Source organism: Pseudovirgaria hyperparasitica (genome assembly GCF_010093815.1).
Source record: "Pseudovirgaria hyperparasitica strain CBS 121739 unplaced genomic scaffold EJ05scaffold_4, whole genome shotgun sequence".
Taxonomy (NCBI): Eukaryota; Fungi; Ascomycota; class Dothideomycetes; order Acrospermales; family Acrospermaceae; genus Pseudovirgaria; species Pseudovirgaria hyperparasitica.
The window spans coordinates 1,802,638-1,819,915 of NW_022985552.1; the positions used below are offsets into that span (position 1 = coordinate 1,802,638).

The following is a 17,278-nucleotide window of genomic DNA, read 5'->3' on the forward strand; positions in this document are numbered from 1 at the left end:
TGGAGGAGGATGATGATGATGGATGGATAGGTGCGGTCTTGGCATCGGCCCCCCGTCACCTTACTGTAACTCCTTACCTAGCTACAGTACGCTACAGTAAAACTTGACCTTTTACCAGCTCAGCAGCACCTGCAGTGGGACCTGCACCGTACGTAGTCAGGAAATCAGAAAGCCAGCGAGACCAGCAAACCCAGCAAATCCAGCAAAACAAGGGGGACCAAACAGGCGGGCGAGGCAGCCGAGAGCGAGGGACAACACGCGCGTCCCGGGGGGGGGGGGTTTTTAAGGGCGGGGCAGGGGCTGCTGGGCTGCTGAACTAGGTTTATGGGGAGAGAAAGGGATGGAGGGGGCGCCTTGCCCGCCAGAACTGCCACAGCTACTACTTACTGTACAGTAATTAGGTGGTGGGGGTAATAATCAGGTGGGTGCCTGGCTGGCATTTGGCAGGTAGCAGGTAGCAGGTAGCAGGTAGCAGGTAGCAGCTGGCCGACCACGCGCCCCTACACCACCCACCGCCGCAGTGACCGCTCGCTAGTCTGACTCTTTTTTTTTCTTCCCACACACACACTGCCTCTTCCCTCCACACCCTGATTCAAACGTCCGCCTACTACTACCACCACTACTACTACTACTCCTACTCCTACTCCTCATAAAACTCCACCCACGATGCCTTCTCTTACCATCTTCTCAAGGTCTTCCCAATCCCCTCAGCCCCGTCCTCCACGGGACTGACGGCTCTTCTGACTCCTCCGACCACTCCTCCTCTGCTCCCATTACCACTGACTGCTCCTTGTCTCCTCTCCGTCCCGTTTCCGTCTTTCCGCCATTCCTCCTCCTCCTCCCCCGTAACGATCGCCTCCTCGCCTTCGTTACACTCCTTGCAAACTCCTCTTAACCTGGCCGTTCTCTTCACCCGATCCTGATTTCACAAGTTCACCTACACTCTTTTGTTTCCAACTCGCTGCTGGCCTTGTCGCTTCAGCGTTGAACTTGCCCGACCCGAACACCTCACCACCACGACACACGCACCACTCCCATCTCACACACGCGCACACATACACACACACTCTTTCTCTCTGCCCGCCATGGCGCAGACTCTTTCTATGCAGTCGCGTGTCGGTCGGAGCAATCAACGTGAGTCTGCCTCTCAATCACACACACACGCCTGCCCGGCTAATTCTTCTCTTGGCATTTAGGCTATGGCTCCAAGGGAGAACGTCTCGTGGCTGGCATCGTGCCGCTCTCCTCGGACAAAAACTACGTGCTTCTGATACAATCCACCCGTCGTGGAGGCTGGGTACTCCCCAAAGGTGGTTGGGAGACGGATGAAGCGACGGCGCAACAGGCTGCCCAACGTGAAGCCTGGGAAGAAGCTGGCATCATCTGCAAAGTCACCTACGATCTTGGTTTAATTGAAGAGCAACGTCGACTCGACCAGCTGTCTGCACAGGCTCCAAAAGCAGCCTACTATTTCTTCGAGGCCATTGTCGAGAAGCAAGAGACGCAGTGGCCGGAACAGCACAAGCGATCGCGACAGTGGATGTCCTATTCTCAAGCAGCGCAGGCGTTGGCGGGAAGGCCCGAGCTGCTCGCTGCTCTGAATCGCTGTACAATGCATCGACAGTGAGAGAGATGGAAGCACTGTAGTATGGTGGCATGCCTGTTTTACTGCATATCCCCCTCCCCCTTTTTTTTTATTATGTCTTGCATGCTGCTCATGATACCAAAGAGCTTGCCTTTTCTGCCATTGTTTATCTCAAAGTCATTTGAAGTTCACGTCTCGACCCGATATACTCTCGGCGCGGTCCATTTGACAAGCAAGTAACACACAACACACTCTATAGAGCGCATCTCTGTCTAATTACGAGACTGGCGCCAGCGCTGAAGCAGTCGCTGATAGAAAAAGACCTGAATATATGGTCAAAATAATATTCATCGGCTACGGCAGCATGACGGATCTATTGCGCCAATCACAGCCATTCAACACACTGCATCTTTTTCACGTGATTTTTCTTGAAACCTAGAACTGTCATTGACATGAACTTGCAGAAGTATAGGGTTCACAGACCAATATCCGAACGCTGCATAGATTATACTGAGCTCGCCAGCTCGAAGAACAGTTCTGCCCCCATACGCCTGACGCACTCAACTGGACGCCCTGCTAGACACGTCATCCAAGACCTCCGAACGCTCCTGCACATTCACATTCCAGCGACTTGCAAATAGCTCCTTCCATGACAACACGCCCCAACGTGCAGATAGAGAAGTCACCCATAGTCACCCCTAAAAGTACCCTCCAATCTTATCACTCTTTCCTTGTGCTGTACTTGTCTACTATCTACCTACTACCTACCTACTACCTACCTACCTCTTACTACGTCACTCGGGGGGAACTACTAGGTACTAGGCTACGTCCCACCAGTCTTGAAACACACTCCTCTCTTCCGTCGACATGTCTGTCCTATCCTGTCCTATGCTGTCCTATGCCGTGCTGTCCGTATAGCCTGCCACACATGCTGGACACGCATGGGAGTGAGATGGATGTAGACATGTGAGTATGCTTGGGTGCATTGAGAGGTTAGATATTGTGTGTGTGTGTATGTATGTATGTATGTATGTATGTATGTGTGTATGTATGTATGTGTGTATGTATGTATGTATGTATGTATGTATGTATGTAACACTGCTGTTGCTGTTGCTGTTGCTGTTGCGCTTATTGTGCTGCCGTATTTGCTGTCCTTGGTTCCATCATAATGATAATGATGATTGATGATGAGTGATGAGTGATGAGTGATGAGTGATGAGTGATGAGTGATGAGTGATGAATGACGAGTGATGAGTGACGAGTGATGAGTGACGAGTGATAACCAATGTTCAACACGCACTACATGGCTATGCTTCGTTGTACTGCCTTTATTCACTGAATACATAAAACCAAGCACGACCTACCAACAGACACGTCACGTCACATGACAACGTCTTTCGTGGGCACTACTTTGACGGATGGGTGGGTTGGTGTATATGGTATTTCGCATGTAGTATGTGGCAGTATAGCATATAGCAATTGCAGCTACTGCGTCTCAACACTCTTTGCACATACGCGCCTTGGCTCGTCTCATCCATTCTGACATTCATTCCTTGATTCCTTGATTGATTGGTTGATTGATTCCTTGATTGATTACTCTGCCATGCATTGTCTTTCTGCCTATCTTCCTTTCTCTCTTTCGTTCTCCCGTTCTTCCCTTCTTCCTTTCTTCCTGTCTAATTACGGTATATGTGTTTCCCTCTCTGCGTCCATGCCAGCCAGGTGTGATATGGCATAGTACCAAAGTCCATACAGCAGACAGAAGGAGGAGCATGATGACCCACAAATCAAAAAGCAACGCCCGCTCAGAAACGCCTAGCAAGCAAAGGAACCGCTCAGGAGGTTCCAGGACCTATCTGTCGTATACATGTATGCATGTATACATGTATGCATGTCATAACAGACTGACTCGACTCGACTTGTTTCAAACTTTTTTCTTTTTCGCTTCGCAATCTATCCCAGAATCACACACAAAGTTGGAGTAAGCTTCTCTCTCTCATCTATCCTCTATCCTCTCATCCCTATGCGCCTCCCCTTCACGCACGCGCACTTTTCCACTCGCCACAGGACTCCCTCAACACCTCAACACCCCAGCCCCAGCCCCGACGTGCCCTTGCGCCACCCCGGCTTGCGCTTCAGCGTCTTCTTGTACGCCTCGTACTGCGGCTTGCGATCGCCGTACACGCCGCCCATGTCCATGAGCGCCTTCTTCTTGCGGTGCGCCAGCACATTCGGCGCCACGTCCAGGCCCAGCTTGCCGAGCCGCTCGCTCAGGCCCTCGTTCTCGAGCTCGCCGTGCGCGAGAATGTAGAGCAGGCTGACGTTCTGCAGCAGGTGCGGCGCGTGCGCGATGATGAAGTCGACCGTGACCGGGTTGGAGGGCAGGAGTAAGGGGTGCCGGGTCACGGCGTGGATCAGGTCTTCCATGCAGATTGGGTGCGAGATGGCGTCGACGGGGATGCGTTTGGGCACTTGGTATTTCTTCTTGGGTGGGTTCATGGCGGCGGCGGCGGCGGCGGCAGCAGCAGCAGCATCACTCATGGGAAACGAGGGGATGGATGGGAGCGAGATGGATGTATAGTCTGTGGTGTCGCCGTTGGTCATGACGGTGTCTTCGCCGGGCTCGTTGTTGGGTGAAGACGTGGGCTCTTCCCGGTCTGTCGCCATGTCCCGGTCGGGCTTGACGACGACGGCCTTTGGTCTCCTTTTCGAGGGCTCGACGTTGCCGCGTTTGCGCGGCTCGAAGATGACGTCGATTTCGTGCCACGGACACTGGAACCGCTTCTCTGCCGGGTCGGGGATCTCGCCGGTGCCCTTGATGTCGTCGAGATACTTGAACATCTGCTCCTCGTTCGCGAACCCGTACGCCGCGGCCACTTCGCGGTCTCGCTCCGCGAAGAACCTGTACTCGCCCGTGCTGGATGAGAAGATTGGCGCGTGCCCACCCTTTCCGATGATGTTGCCTATGTTGAACAGTCGTTCCATAAACGCTTGCTCCGACTGGAGATCGTCGTGGGCGTACAGGGGCTTGATCCGAAGTGGCGTGTCCGTTAACAGGGTGACGACCTCCACTGACGTTGCATATGGTACATGCCTCGGCGGGCTGAAGATCCATGGAATCGACTCGCGGTAGGGTCCTAGGTTGACGGTTTGATAGTGTGGCTCGTAGTCGACGTGTCCGTCTTCCCGCTCACTGACGGTAGCATCACTATCATTTCCGTCGTCAATCTCCATATGGTCTGGCCGGATTGCGTGCCGATGGTAAGCCATGTCGTATTGTAGTTGAGGACTGTATTGCTGCTGTTGTTGCTGATGATGATGATGTTGTTGTTGTTGTGCTTGTTGCTGAAGTTGTGCTTGCTGCTGCTGCTGTTGCTGAAGTTGTTGTTGATGATGTTGATGTTGTTGTTGTTGTTGATGTGCTTGTTGAGGTTGTTGAGGCGGAGGCGGTGGCATCTGATTGGGAATAAATTGTGGTGATGGCTGCGTATTCGTCTGCGGTACTTGATGAGGCTGTCCATGATGTACATGATTTACATGATTTGCCTGCTTCACATAACCTGTTTTCTGAGCGTCATGTGCCTGGTGGAGAACTGGCGGTGACACCGCCGGAGGGGTCTGGGCGGGCGAACATTTGTTTATTGCGACGAAACCAGATGTCAAAGGGGCTGGTCCCGGCATAGTTTGCTTTGGCCTTAAAAAATTGGCCGCAGCCTCAAAGAACCAGTGAACACGCGAACTTTCTCGCCAGTCGGTCCGGATGCAGACCTCAAGGGATACCTGATATTATGATATCAAAAAAGAAATGATATGTTAGCTGCCGTGCTAGTGCTATTACAACCCGACTCTATTGATCGCTGATGATGTGGTGGCTCTCGGACGCGCTGCGAGAGGACGGCAGAATTTGTTGATGAAGAGAAGTGGGAGTAGGCGCATAAGATTCACTCGCCTAGCTGACTAACGCTTGTGCTCGCGCCCGCACGGTCGAATCACGTTCAACCCACGTAGCGGACCGTTCAAAGTGCTCTGCCAACACAACGTACTAAATAATGGAAGCCTTCGACATTGTGTTTACAGCACTATCGAGTCCTGCAACATTGCGGTATCACGAAGTCTGTGAATCAGGGGTGTTTACCAATGTGTACTTAATGCCTGACAATGCACACACATTTGACGGTTGGATGGTCCGACACGCAATCCCTGTTGTACCCGCAGACTCGATGAGAATGAGACCATAGAGGTCGTACGGGCTTCCAGGACCCAAATGTTCGCTATAGAACAGCACATCAACAATTTATATAGAGTTTTGAGAATAGGGGGCGCCCTCTTCCCTTGCTCAGGTTCTGGTGTCGTTCTTAGACGAGCCAGCGTCGCCAGGAACAGTCCCTGTGGATCAGCTCACATCTATCCATCTAGATATTGGATCCCTAACGAGAGCTGATTATTCAACTTTGTGGAATTGTTGTATTGTTTGATCCCCATGTGTGTGTGTGTATACGCGCGGTGGTGGATGGAAAGCCTGCACGTCGCCGATCGTATCCTGATATGGGGCTATTCCAGTGATACACACACTCTGTGGTCGATCAGCCCCTATCTCGATACCAATCAGGTAGGCTAAAAAGCCTGAATTGACAAAGTGTCCATCATGTTCAGGTCAGTGGTACAAGCAAGAATGATGGCGAAGAGCAGCAAACAATTCACGCAGTGACAAGCACTTCCGGATGCAGACACGTACAGGTACGTGCTACTCAAACAGCAATCGTTGTAACCTCACAGCGTGAATCTCTGCCCAGAGGTTGCGTGAGTAGAATGCATCTTTCAATTAAGAGAACACGTCATACGGTGAGTGACTGGGAAGACAATGACTTGCTTGCTTGCACATATGCATCCTATCAGGTGAGGTATATAGTCGTGTCCCGACGTCCGAGCCAATCTCGAAATAATCTATCGGGTAGTATAGTCCTGTCAATATCCGAGATAGAGTAGAAGTTTACCCGGGCTCCCAAGACCACATTCACCCTTGGTCGAGTAGCGAAGATACTAGCCACAATACCGGTTATGCAGTTCGTATGGTTGCTCGGGTGGGTCGCGTGCTTTCAAAGAGCATGTGACCTGTAAGGACGGATGCGGTGATTTCGAGATGCACTCAACTTGATCAATTCACAGACGTACCTGTTGTGACAGGTCGGACTCCGCTGCTAGGGTGTGACGTCTTCACTTGATGCTTTGTGTATGCCATGTTTCCGCTATCGTCGTGACGTAGGTTTTGGAAGGAGCACGCGATTATATAAGCGAGAGCATTGGCCAAGACAATTTTTTGGTTTAATGAGCTCGGCGTTATTAAAGTAAAGTTGAATCAACGATCAGATCAGATCCGTTTTACAGATCCTAGAATATAATACATTCGAGAACGCCCTTCACCACGCGCCATCACGATCAGCAATACCGTCAGGCATATTCTGTGAAGAGTTGTATACATGAATGGAGACAGCGCTACAATTGTTCAGACATCTCTCAAATCATCAGCCGCTCATCAAACATCTTCTTACAAAGAGAACGTGCAGTCCACAATATTCGCTCGCTCGCTCGCATCGCTATGCTAGTTCTCAAATCAATCTTCCACAGTTCCACGTTAGGTCACGTCCTACTCCTCCTCGCCAGATAGTACGTGATCAGGTTCAGGCTTTGGTCTCTAACCCCATTCTTCTCCTTGCCATCCCCGTCCTTGTGCAAGCCTAGGATCTTCCAGAATGCCTCTTCGCGCTCCTTCTCGCTTGCACCACTGAGTCCTCCAACGCCAGCGCCATTCAAGAACCATTCATGTAGTGCAACACAAAATTCCAGATTTGCTTTGCGCACATCCGGCTCTGCATCAGCGAGGAATCGAACTGCAGTATGCCCGAGTCGCTGCGTTTGTGTGTAGGATAGTGTGAGGCGAGGTGCAGGTTTCGAGGGTGAACGAGACGCAGACTTGACCGGCGATTTTGGTCGCGGTGCTGGTTGTGCAGAGAGAATGAGAATCTGACTGATCGTTGAAAGAGCAGCAGTCAGCGCGCGAGATGGAAACTCTGACGGAGCGAGGGGCGGACTAAGACCTCCAGGCACCTCATTTTCTGGTGATTTGGACGCTTCGGCCGTCGAATCGGCAAAGTCAAGGACGGAGTCGAGAAGCTCTGGCGATAGACTGGCCCGGACTATATCGTCAGCTGTTCGCTGGAGTTCGGCAGTAATATGAGCGGTTGCCTCAAAGGCCATGCGTGCCCTGAGCACGGATTTGAGCGCTCTTGGATGGTAAGGTCGGGCTTCTGCTTTGTGCAAAGTGAGCATTGCTCTCGCTGCGGCGAGAGCCTGAGTCTTAAGATTTTGTGCTTTCAATGGTTCACTTTTCAGATTCTCAACTGGCGTTTCCAAAAAATCAAGGAGGCCAAGCATGAGCTCTGAAAACTTGCTTTCGCCCCAGATGTCAAGATTTGACTTGACAAGCTCCTGAAGTCTCCGAAAGCCATGTGCATCAAGATTGCGGTTATGAATTCGTTCAATACCGCTGACGAGAAGACGGCGCGATCGCATGACCTCGGCGCGATCTTGCTCCGTCAAGATCGGTTTCGGGTTGCTAACGTGACCGTTACTCAGATCTTCCATTGCAGTCGCATTGTCGAGACTTCGCTCGATATTTGCCTCGTTGAGTTGGAGTTCCTCAAGGACCGGCTTCTCGTCTTCCGTCATAGGTGCATCCTCATGTCCAATGAACGGATCTTCGTACACCTTCACTTCTTCTTGCTCTTTCTCGGTATTTCTTTCGGGTGACCTGCGCCTCGGGGTGCGAGACGAAGATGCAGGACTACCGAAGTTCAGCTGCGCGTATGGACCTCTCGGTGAGGCCATAGTCCCTGGTGTACCCAGTCTCGACCCATGACTCATCATATCTGACTTTACTATAGTGAGCTCCTCTTCCTCGGCCCGCATCAAACCTGTGTCCATCGACATGGGCTTTTCCATGCGCTTGCGAGCCACCGAAGCGGGCATCTTGCCATGAGGTAGTACCAGAGTCATCTCCTCGTCGACCTTTGAGGGGCTAGCGTTTTGGCTGCTGCCGTGGTGGCGTTGAGGGCTCTCAGTATTAGGAACTTTGCGTCTCAGGCCTGAATCAACTTTCGCTTTCACTTTACTCGGGCTTGTAGTTGGACTTGGACGGTTCGTGTTAGCCGGAGTTCGCGGTCGGATCGCGCTTTTTGTATTTGCAGATTTCTTCGTAGTCGTATCCCTGATGGGTGTTGCGGTCGGACTTAGGTTCGGTGTGTCAGTGTCTTTGATTCTGCGGCTGGCGTAAGGATCTGCTGTGGCAGGTCGTGGAGGTGGACGTGGCCGTCTCATGGGAGCAGACATAAGACCAGATGCTCCGCTTGCACCAGGTGTCGCAGTAGCTGTGGTCTGTGAACGATTTGCAGGACGAGTATTGGTACTGGATGAGGAATTCGTCGAGGTTGTTCGTGCCGTGCGTGAATTGGAAAGGGAGGAGGGCGTCCGATCTGGACCTTTACTTGAAACCTTGGCGGGAGAGAATGTAGACATTGCAGAATTCGGGCGATCTGGAGCATTAAGTTTTTGTGCTGCTGCTTTTCTTTGCTGAGCTATAGCGTCCCTTATATTTGGCCTTGACCCTGATGGACCAACAGACTTCGAGAAACTCGCGCTCTGATTAGCGCTTGCTGGTGCATTGGGATTCCGGGGGTCTTTCTCGAGCGCGTCCTTGTATTTCTTCTCAAGCCCGTCTTTGAGACTGGCGGATTATTAGCCACACGTCAGATAAGTGAAAAGCACAGTACTTACGCCACCGCTTTGCTTGGCCAGACAGGCGCGAAGATCCAGTATGTTGCTCTCATTCCTTCCCGAACAGCTGGCGTTGGATCTTGAAGCCCCTTTTTCAGACAATTCTCGACAGTTTCAAGTCCACCAGCGTGTTCAAAGACTGACCTGTGCGGTGCATGCTTCTTAATGATAGTCTTCAACCAGCCGGAAGCAAAGTTCCTCGGTTGTACGTTCTTGTCTTGACAGGCCTGCCAGACATGCTGCAAATTTCTGTTATTGTATGACACATTTTGGAACAGGACATCGACGGTAGTGTTAGCGTTGTTGGCAGCGATCTTCTTGGTGGCAGCGGTCATCTTGATAAAGGATTGAAGAAGTATCTCAACCATGTTGTCCATTGCCGGACCAAGGGTTTTCGCCAACTCCTGGATACATTGACAACCATTTGTGGACATCGTAGTTCTTAGTGAGTTGGCCACTTTCAATATACCGTCTAGCAAGCTCTTCACCCCAGCGAGGAAAGTAGGCAGGTAGTCTGATGGAGAATTGCCCTTGTTCAGCCTCCGAATTTGCATGACGTTCTTGTCTCTTTGCATCCAGTTGCCTTCGGACTCTTTCCCCTCGAAGCACGGAGCCATTGAGCGAAACATATCTTCCAGCTCTCTTTGTGTGTGGGCGTATGCTGGCTCCATTTGATAATCAGATGAGGTTGATGGTGCCTCTGACGTCACCGAGGCCGACATTAGAGTCTCCGCGATTCCAGTATCGGGCTGTAAATGGCTGTATATAGAAGAAGAATGTGAGGAATGGGTTGCCACCGAAGCTGTGGAGGCATGTAGTTCCGCAGGCTCGGCCTGGCCGCCCATGCCCAGCTGAGCTACTATTCCGGAGACAATTGATGATCGTACCGCGAACTTTGACATCTGTTTCTTCAAATCCGACTTTGCATGATCAGGAGCATCCCTTCAAGGTGCTGTTAGTACATCATCCATCCTCTCCAGCCTATGAGCGCACCTACCGGAAAAGCTCTACTATGGACGTTTTAGCCACGTCTCTTACGCCACCGTCTGGGTCTTCAAGATTTGCTACCAACTTGGGGACATAAGTCTTGAAAGCCAATCCGTTCTGGCTCATCTTAACCACCCACTGCATACCGGCCTCTTTCGCGCGAGCATTCGTCCCGACAAGTGCAGTATCGCGTATCAGTCTTTCGACATCAATCGCACAATACGGCTCGAGCTCCTGTATCGTCTGGCTAGCAGCATTCCTGTGGCTTTCTCTTGCGTCGCCCAGGCGATCCAAAAGAGCCGGAAAGAGTCTTCCCGCATTCGAAGAGATGGCGCTGTCCTGATTTTGCAGAGTGAGTCGTTTTATGAGATGACCTAGCGCGGAGAATCCCGACGAGATAAGGGACGAGGACGTCTGACTCCCAATGGCGAACTTTATGCAGTCGAAAATAATCGGTTGGGCAGCTTCAGGCACCCGCTGATGCTTGATGTTGCTTTTGAGTTCGTTGAATTTGGTGAGTTTGGCATCGACAGGTGTGCTGGAGCGCTTGAGGTGCATAAGCACCGTTTGCGCCAGTTCGTCCATCACGCGCGGAACAATTTGCGTGCGTTGTAGTGGATGGGATGGTTCGAGTGTCGACAAGCTTCGGGCGGAAAGAGGGACGTCAGGGTGCAGATATAGCCTAACGTAAACATCAACACGCTCCGGCCACGCTAGAGTCCCTGTGCTAGGCCCGATACGTGACCATGACTCGTCCCGCATCTATCCTAACATCTGCTGAGCCGAAGAGCTTCAGAGGGATATTACTTTCATGCCTTATTCACTACACACGCTTCTCTCGACGTGCTTGGAAATCTAAAGACCTTTGAAATCCTGCTTTCTTCATCTGCAACTTATCCGTCCTCTGTAATTCGTCTTCACTCTTCCGTCTCTCGACATCTCTCCACATCCTCCTCAATCTTGCAGCACCATATACACACCAATGCCGCCCCACCAGATACCCACATACTTCCAAACCCAAACCATGGCTCCGTCCAACATCGTGTCTTCTCCAAGTGCATCATCCTCCTCCTCAAGTCCGCGACCAACACCGCACCCCAAGCCCAACCCAGTCCTCCGCATCCATCTAAACGACCTCTCCCAGAAAGGCACCGTCCTCTTCCTCTCCTCCCTCCCCGTCTCCCACGTCCTCGAAGATGCCGTCGCAACCGTACTCAGACACCTCTACTCGCCACATTCCACATCAGTTCCGCCCACCCGCAGCATAACCCTCATAATCCGTCCAATGGACGGCGTAGCATACACAACTGGCCTCCAGATCGACGACGCGCACAAGGAAATCCACTTCAACACGCGGTACATAGAGCAGGTATCTTTGTCGCGTCTTGCGGAGGAGCTTACCGGCGTGATTGTGCATGAAATGGTGCATTGCTATCAACATAATGGTCTTGGTACTGCACCAGGAGGATTGATCGAGGGTATCGCGGATTGGGTACGGCTGCAGGCAGGGCTGGCACCGCCGCATTGGAAGAAGGAGGCGGGAGGACGATGGGATGCCGGGTATCAGCATACAGGGTATTTTCTGGATTATTTGGAACAGAGATTTGGGCGCGGGACAGTGATGAGGGTGAATGAGAGGTTGAAGGGCAGGAGGTATGAGGAGAAGGAGTTCTGGCAAGATGTTGTGGGCAAGAGTGTAAAGGACCTGTGGGCAGATTATCAGCAGAAGTTGGAAGACGACCTAGACGAACAGATCGATGCTAGTGTTCATTGGAGCAGCGCGCAAGAGCAGAAGAAAGCTACAAAATCATTCAATGCATAGGGTTATTACAGCCTTGAGTAACGTTCCTGGGGGCCCATTCCAGATTTTTAGAACAATCCTCGTACCAGTCTCAAAGCAACTCCATTCCATACGCCTCAGATCGTCTCCTTGGGTGAATCCTATGGCTTACTCGTCTGCCCACCCCTTTGCACCCAGTCCATCCAGCTTCCTCTATACTCCCCCACCTTCTCATACCCACTCTGCCTCGCCAGCTGTGCCGCCGAACTACTTCGCACACCAGCCTTGCAATAGAACACCAACTCATGCGCTGGACTCGGTTTCTGGAACCCAAACTTATCCTCAAATTCCTCAGGGTCCATGAAGATCGCGTCGGGCGCGGACTTGACTGGGATATTTATTGCGGTGGGGATGAAACCGTCGTCGTATTCGGCAGGCTCGCGGACATCTGTATACATTAGCGCCTTGGTACTGGAGTTCATTGATCCAAAGCATCTCTAGGCATAGTCGAGAAGAAGGAGGATTGTGGGCGGGGAGTGCATACCAATGAGCACACGATCCACACTCGGACTTTTGATCAATTCTTGCACAGCCTCGTAGTCATAAACCTTGCTACTTCCACTAGAGCTCGAGTACCATCTCGGCTTATCGACTTGCTTGGATAGAGAAACCGTAACCCTGCTCACGCGTCGAGCTGGCGGTGCTTGTTGCGGCAGAGCATTTGGGTGGACGATGCATGGGCGGCGAGCAGCAGCTGAAGCTGCGCGAGGCAGAAAGCGGAGAGCAGATCTGGAGGTCGACATTCCTGGAGGCGAATGTTGATACTTGGGACGTGTGAAATCGTGGACTCGAACAATGGGGTAGTTGGACGAACTCAGACACTTGGGTGTGTTGCTGCTAGGGAGCTCTAGTTGCCGACGTCAGAGGAGGGACGTGCAGAGTATCCCTATTAATGGGTCTCAGATGCAATCCAACCAAAGAAATTTTATAAGCACGGTCATAATAAGAATATCGAAATTTGACGTGGGCAATTGCGTAGTTGATCTATACTTCGTGTACATACTGCAAACATCTGACGTCTTCTTTCTCCACTTCGGCATTGTAGCCTCAAGATGAGGCTATAACCCATGTATATATCAATCTGAAGGCACAGCCAGAGAGGACGAAAAGCAAAGACGCCGAAAGTAACAATGTCAAATGAATCACCAGACGGCGCCCGAGTGCCGAAGCATTGTCGCACATTAGGTAGAAACATCAGGTACCGCTCCAGTGGCTACGCCTCCTTCATCCTTCCGACTTGAATATAGACAGCCAAAGCCATCCATTGAAGCATGGTGACATGATCACACCAAAACGAAACAAGAACCACAGTGGGATATATCGGCGCAAAAAGACTCAGATCAACACTCCCGCATAGTCCAAAGGCAAACACAACCACAACCCGTGATGACCGTGATCGTTCTCTACGCCTCTCAGATAATATCGACAAAAAACAGGAAACAGCAACAAAACTTTTTGCAAATTCGTTTCGCAAACGGGGTATTCGTTTTCAATAGACAGCCAGAAAGCCAAATGGGTATTCTTTTCATGCGCAAACGCGATGAGGTATCATAGGTAATATATGTAAAAAAAAAAAATTCTTTAACGAGGAGGCCCAATGGGGCCCGGGTATCCTGATGCAGAATGAGAAGTACTGGGTCGTCCGCTATCGACGGAAGCCCGTGGGTCGTATCGGGGCGTAAGTTCGCCAGATGTACTGGCGCCAAAAGGAAATTTAGATTCATAACGCACTGAAGTTGGAGTCGCCCATGCGTGCGATGGATGAGCGGGATCCTCGTCAGGGAGGTTTATACCACTATCGTTCCAAGGATTGCGGTAGCCACTTCCCTGGGATTCAATACTAATGAGTGATGCTTTGGAAGCATTGCTGGAAGCGTGTTTGAAGAGAGATCCTGGCGAATTGGATCCATTTTTGCGACGCTCAAGCATGGAAGAGAACGACCCAATGCTACCAGGTTTACGTAGCTTGTCAAGAAATCCAGAGCGTTCGCCAACGTCGTCAGCGAAGTTCACACGGGTCGGGGAGTCTGTCGCCGTAAGATCCAGACTCGAATTCGTCTTCTGGAGAAGCTTGGATTCGAAGAATGGAAGAGATTGCTCGAATGAATCAGACTTTGGTCGAGGAATGGCTCCCTTTATAGTCTCTGCATCCAAACCGTGAGTCACGAGCTTGGTGATCAAAAAGTCGATAGCATCTTTCAGCCCTCCGGCGTTGTTGCGGGTGTAGCACAGAGTCAAGGTCTCTTGATCTTTCTCGTCGCTGCTGGAGCCATCGCGGCGTGGACCTAGCTGAACCTCGACAACGTACTGATCCTTGAGCATATTCTTTACGTCTTTCTCGAACTCGTCTGAGCGTAGGAACGACTTCAGATCCTGGTTTGCTGCAAAGGCAATGTCATGGCTTTCAGGGACCATACCCAAGAATTCGTCCACAGCTTGAGGCACCTGATATTCAGGTCCTGAGATAGTGATCATGTCGCTAGCTTGCTCAGTGCTTGGGAATGTGATCTTGCAATTCCATTTCTTCTCGAGCTCCTCAATCTCGCGCATACGAGCAATAAGCTCTCGATGATAAAGACGGTTGACAACGACATGCTCGGAAACAAATTCAGCATCGGACTTTTCAACCATATCCATGATCTCTTGTTTGACCAAATCGAGATTTTGAGCGTTGCGAGCTGGAGTTCGGCAGATGACATTATCGACCTTGATATCATCGTCTTCTTTACCAAGACCACCTCGATCCATAGCATTTGAGAACTTGACAAACACTGAATACTTTTTCATGATACGTTGGATATGTTGACCACCGATGCCGATGATACGCTTGTGGTACTGGTCGGGGACGTGGAAGGATATTGCGGCAGGCATTTCTTGCTCCACAAGCTCGAGACCACTCTTAGTAGCTTCGTAGAGCGACCCTCGAACAACAATGTAGAAATTGTATTCATTCCAGCCATCGAAGACGATCTGTACCGAACTGTGGCTCATGATCTTGTTGATTTTACCATTTTTCTTGCCACTGACAAACTCTTTATGCTCGTTTGCAAGCTCGAGCTTGACAGACATGCTGTATTGGGATTTTCTCACGAACGGGATGTTGCTAATTACCATCATTGCTGCCTTGACAGCATCATCTGAGCCGAAGATATGGAAGTTGACCTTTTCGAAGCAGATCTCCGCGCCCGAGTTGATGCAAATGTCAGAAAGCATAGCTCGAACATCGCTAGGTGTTGGGGGCCTCTGGTTCGGATCGGGTTGAGTAATGAACCAGGTAGCGCTGTAGAATTGCCCAGCAAGTGCCATGACATCGCGAACAGTACGCTCAACGTTGAGTACATCAGTTCCTTGGACGCGCAGGGTTGCACCAGGGTGATTGCGATGGTCACCAAGTGGTGGGAGAATTACGCAGGAGCCGTTGGTCTCCATGATCTTCTTAATCTTATCCATGCGTTCAAGAATCAGGCTGTCAAGCTTGGACGGGGTAACAAGAACGCCCTTGGAATATACTTTCTGCTGGACGGTGAGATCATGGAGCATTTTCTTGGCTTTGAGAATTGCGGTGCTGTCTTCACTCGTGATGATAATCTGGTCATTTGGTCGACGCTGCGAATCAATGGGTGTGTAGCCATAAACGTGCGGGAACGGGGGAGGGAAGTAGATGGCAGTGTTAGTTGCTGACTCAATTAGTTTGATATTCTTCTTGGCGCGGCCTGAGATCAGAGGGTGCATGGAAAGCTCAAGTCTCATCATGTCCACGGAGCGGTGAAGCTGATAATCTGTGAGTTACTGGCAACGATACTCTTGGAAGGATTTAGACTTACGATTTGATCAAGCAAGATAAGTATCCGAGTTTTCGCATGTTCAGCCGTTTCATAGTCGCCGTAGATGTGGCATCTCAAACGGTTGTCTAGCTTCGTATCAATGATGCTGCCGTTGAAACTTGCTGCTTCGTCTAATTGCTTAGGATGCAATAAGAAAATATCCGCCTTTAGGGCATTGGCGACTCCGTCAACATGGCTGCGTATGCTGTCCTTTAGATCGTTTGTCTCATAATCCATGATCATGTCAAAGTCAATATCGATAGTTGAGCATTGCTACGCATGTGATTAGATGCCTTGTATCGACCACTGGGATAGCATTCATGGCTCGAGGACAGGACTTACCAGCGAGATTGGAGTTTGAGTCATGATCCGTCCACGAATACTCTGGGCGAGTTCAACCTCAGCAGAGATGCAGACATTGGTAATTGACGTCCTGAGCGGCCCGCGCTGAAAACCAGGCAGGGGTTTCGGCTCAGAAGATAGCACAGTAGCTTGAATCCGGCCGTCACTGCTATCGGCAATCTCTTTGCACAACGACCTCAACGCGTCGATATTCTCGATATGCACAGGCAGCCTATGATTCGGGGTATCCTCTGGCGTGCCCTCGGGATGCGTCCAGCGCCTAAAAGCACCAGGACTTGAATATATTATGTCGTCCGGTTCCGGTCCGGCGAGATTCGAATTGAAGGGAACGTTGAAGGACAAAGTGACGGGAGTGCCAGGCGAGACAGCAGGAGAGACAGGAGGAGCGTTCGGTGTCTTTCGGGGGTTGGTTGATGTGAGATCGCCCTGGGATCGAGACATCATGCTGCCAAAGCCCATAGTGGGCATACGATCCCAGCCGTGCCTGGCACTGCCTGTGATATTGTGAATCTTGTGCATGGCTGGTCAAAGAGGAGCCCGATCTGGAAGACAGAAGGGCAGAAGTGAAGGTAACAACAAGAGGACGAGACGAAGGAAGGAAGAGAAGGTGGTGGCAGAGGGTCGTGGAGGTGCGAAAAAGGATGCAGGCGAGGCTGCAGTGATCCGTAGCAGGTGAGGGCGTGAGGGCGTGGGAGAGAACGGTTTGGAACGAAGAAGACCTGAGAGTGAGGTCAATCCTGGATAGTCAGCAAAGCCGGGACCGAACAACGAATAGGAAGCAAGCGGCGGGGGCTTTTTAGTGGCTTGTAGAGCTTGTAGAGAGCCTGGAGGCCTGGAGCTGTGTGAGGC

The 17,278-nt window shown here is 51.1% G+C and overlaps 6 protein-coding genes across 6 annotated transcripts; 2 read left to right on the forward strand and 4 right to left on the reverse strand.

Moving 5' to 3' along the window:
- Nucleotides 1-990: 990 nt before the first annotated feature.
- On the forward strand, nucleotides 991-1,832 carry EJ05DRAFT_291354 (NUDIX hydrolase). The gene is made up of 2 exons (XM_033740534.1): nucleotides 991-1,134; nucleotides 1,197-1,832. Exons 1-2 carry the CDS (start codon nucleotides 1,086-1,088, stop codon nucleotides 1,625-1,627), a joined length of 480 nt encoding a protein of 159 aa, XP_033603074.1. The 5' UTR covers nucleotides 991-1,085; the 3' UTR covers nucleotides 1,628-1,832.
- A 1,835-nt stretch (nucleotides 1,833-3,667) lies between these two features.
- Nucleotides 3,668-5,266, reverse strand: EJ05DRAFT_484331 (uncharacterized protein; the record flags this gene model as incomplete). The annotated part of the gene is made up of 1 exon (XM_033745330.1): nucleotides 3,668-5,266. One exon carries the CDS (start codon nucleotides 5,264-5,266, stop codon nucleotides 3,668-3,670), a length of 1,599 nt encoding a protein of 532 aa, XP_033603075.1.
- Nucleotides 5,267-6,913: 1,647 nt separating this feature from the next.
- On the reverse strand, nucleotides 6,914-11,056 carry EJ05DRAFT_462711 (uncharacterized protein). Its single transcript, XM_033742693.1, has 3 exons — nucleotides 10,413-11,056; nucleotides 9,416-10,357; nucleotides 6,914-9,365 (listed from the first exon to the last, which is right to left on the reverse strand). The coding sequence occupies exons 1-3, from the start codon at nucleotides 10,985-10,987 to the stop codon at nucleotides 7,223-7,225; spliced, it is 3,660 nt and encodes a 1,219-aa protein (XP_033603076.1). The 5' UTR covers nucleotides 10,988-11,056; the 3' UTR covers nucleotides 6,914-7,222.
- A 133-nt stretch (nucleotides 11,057-11,189) lies between these two features.
- EJ05DRAFT_474481 (BSP-domain-containing protein) lies at nucleotides 11,190-12,449 on the forward strand. The gene has a single exon (XM_033743609.1). The coding sequence runs from the start codon at nucleotides 11,427-11,429 to the stop codon at nucleotides 12,222-12,224; it is 798 nt and encodes a 265-aa protein (XP_033603077.1). The 5' UTR covers nucleotides 11,190-11,426; the 3' UTR covers nucleotides 12,225-12,449.
- On the reverse strand, nucleotides 12,284-13,082 carry EJ05DRAFT_291412 (Rhodanese-like protein). The gene is made up of 2 exons (XM_033740535.1): nucleotides 12,727-13,082; nucleotides 12,284-12,630 (listed from the first exon to the last, which is right to left on the reverse strand). Exons 1-2 carry the CDS (start codon nucleotides 12,983-12,985, stop codon nucleotides 12,344-12,346), a joined length of 546 nt encoding a protein of 181 aa, XP_033603078.1. The 5' UTR covers nucleotides 12,986-13,082; the 3' UTR covers nucleotides 12,284-12,343.
- Nucleotides 13,083-13,823: 741 nt separating this feature from the next.
- Nucleotides 13,824-16,948, reverse strand: EJ05DRAFT_436222 (KH domain-containing protein; the record flags this gene model as incomplete). The annotated part of the gene is made up of 3 exons (XM_033741737.1): nucleotides 13,824-16,013; nucleotides 16,067-16,339; nucleotides 16,409-16,948. The coding sequence occupies 3 exons, from the start codon at nucleotides 16,946-16,948 to the stop codon at nucleotides 13,824-13,826; spliced, it is 3,003 nt and encodes a 1,000-aa protein (XP_033603079.1).
- Between the last annotated feature and the right edge of the window lie 330 nt (nucleotides 16,949-17,278).

Coding starts and splice junctions, on each gene's coding strand:
- EJ05DRAFT_291354 (XM_033740534.1), top strand. CDS start 1,086: ATGGCGCAGACTCTTTCTATGCAGTCGCGTGTCGGTCGGAGCAATCAA. Junction 1,135..1,196: donor TGTCGGTCGGAGCAATCAAC/GTGAGTCTGCCT, acceptor CTTGGCATTTAG/GCTATGGCTCCAAGGGAGAA.
- EJ05DRAFT_462711 (XM_033742693.1), bottom strand. CDS start 10,987: ATGGACGAACTGGCGCAAACGGTGCTTATGCACCTCAAGCGCTCCAGC. Junction 10,358..10,412: donor TCCATAGTAGAGCTTTTCCG/GTAGGTGCGCTC, acceptor AGCACCTTGAAG/GGATGCTCCTGATCATGCAA. Junction 9,366..9,415: donor TGGCCAAGCAAAGCGGTGGC/GTAAGTACTGTG, acceptor ATAATCCGCCAG/TCTCAAAGACGGGCTTGAGA.
- EJ05DRAFT_474481 (XM_033743609.1), top strand. CDS start 11,427: ATGGCTCCGTCCAACATCGTGTCTTCTCCAAGTGCATCATCCTCCTCC.
- EJ05DRAFT_291412 (XM_033740535.1), bottom strand. CDS start 12,985: ATGTCGACCTCCAGATCTGCTCTCCGCTTTCTGCCTCGCGCAGCTTCA. Junction 12,631..12,726: donor TGTGGATCGTGTGCTCATTG/GTATGCACTCCC, acceptor TAATGTATACAG/ATGTCCGCGAGCCTGCCGAA.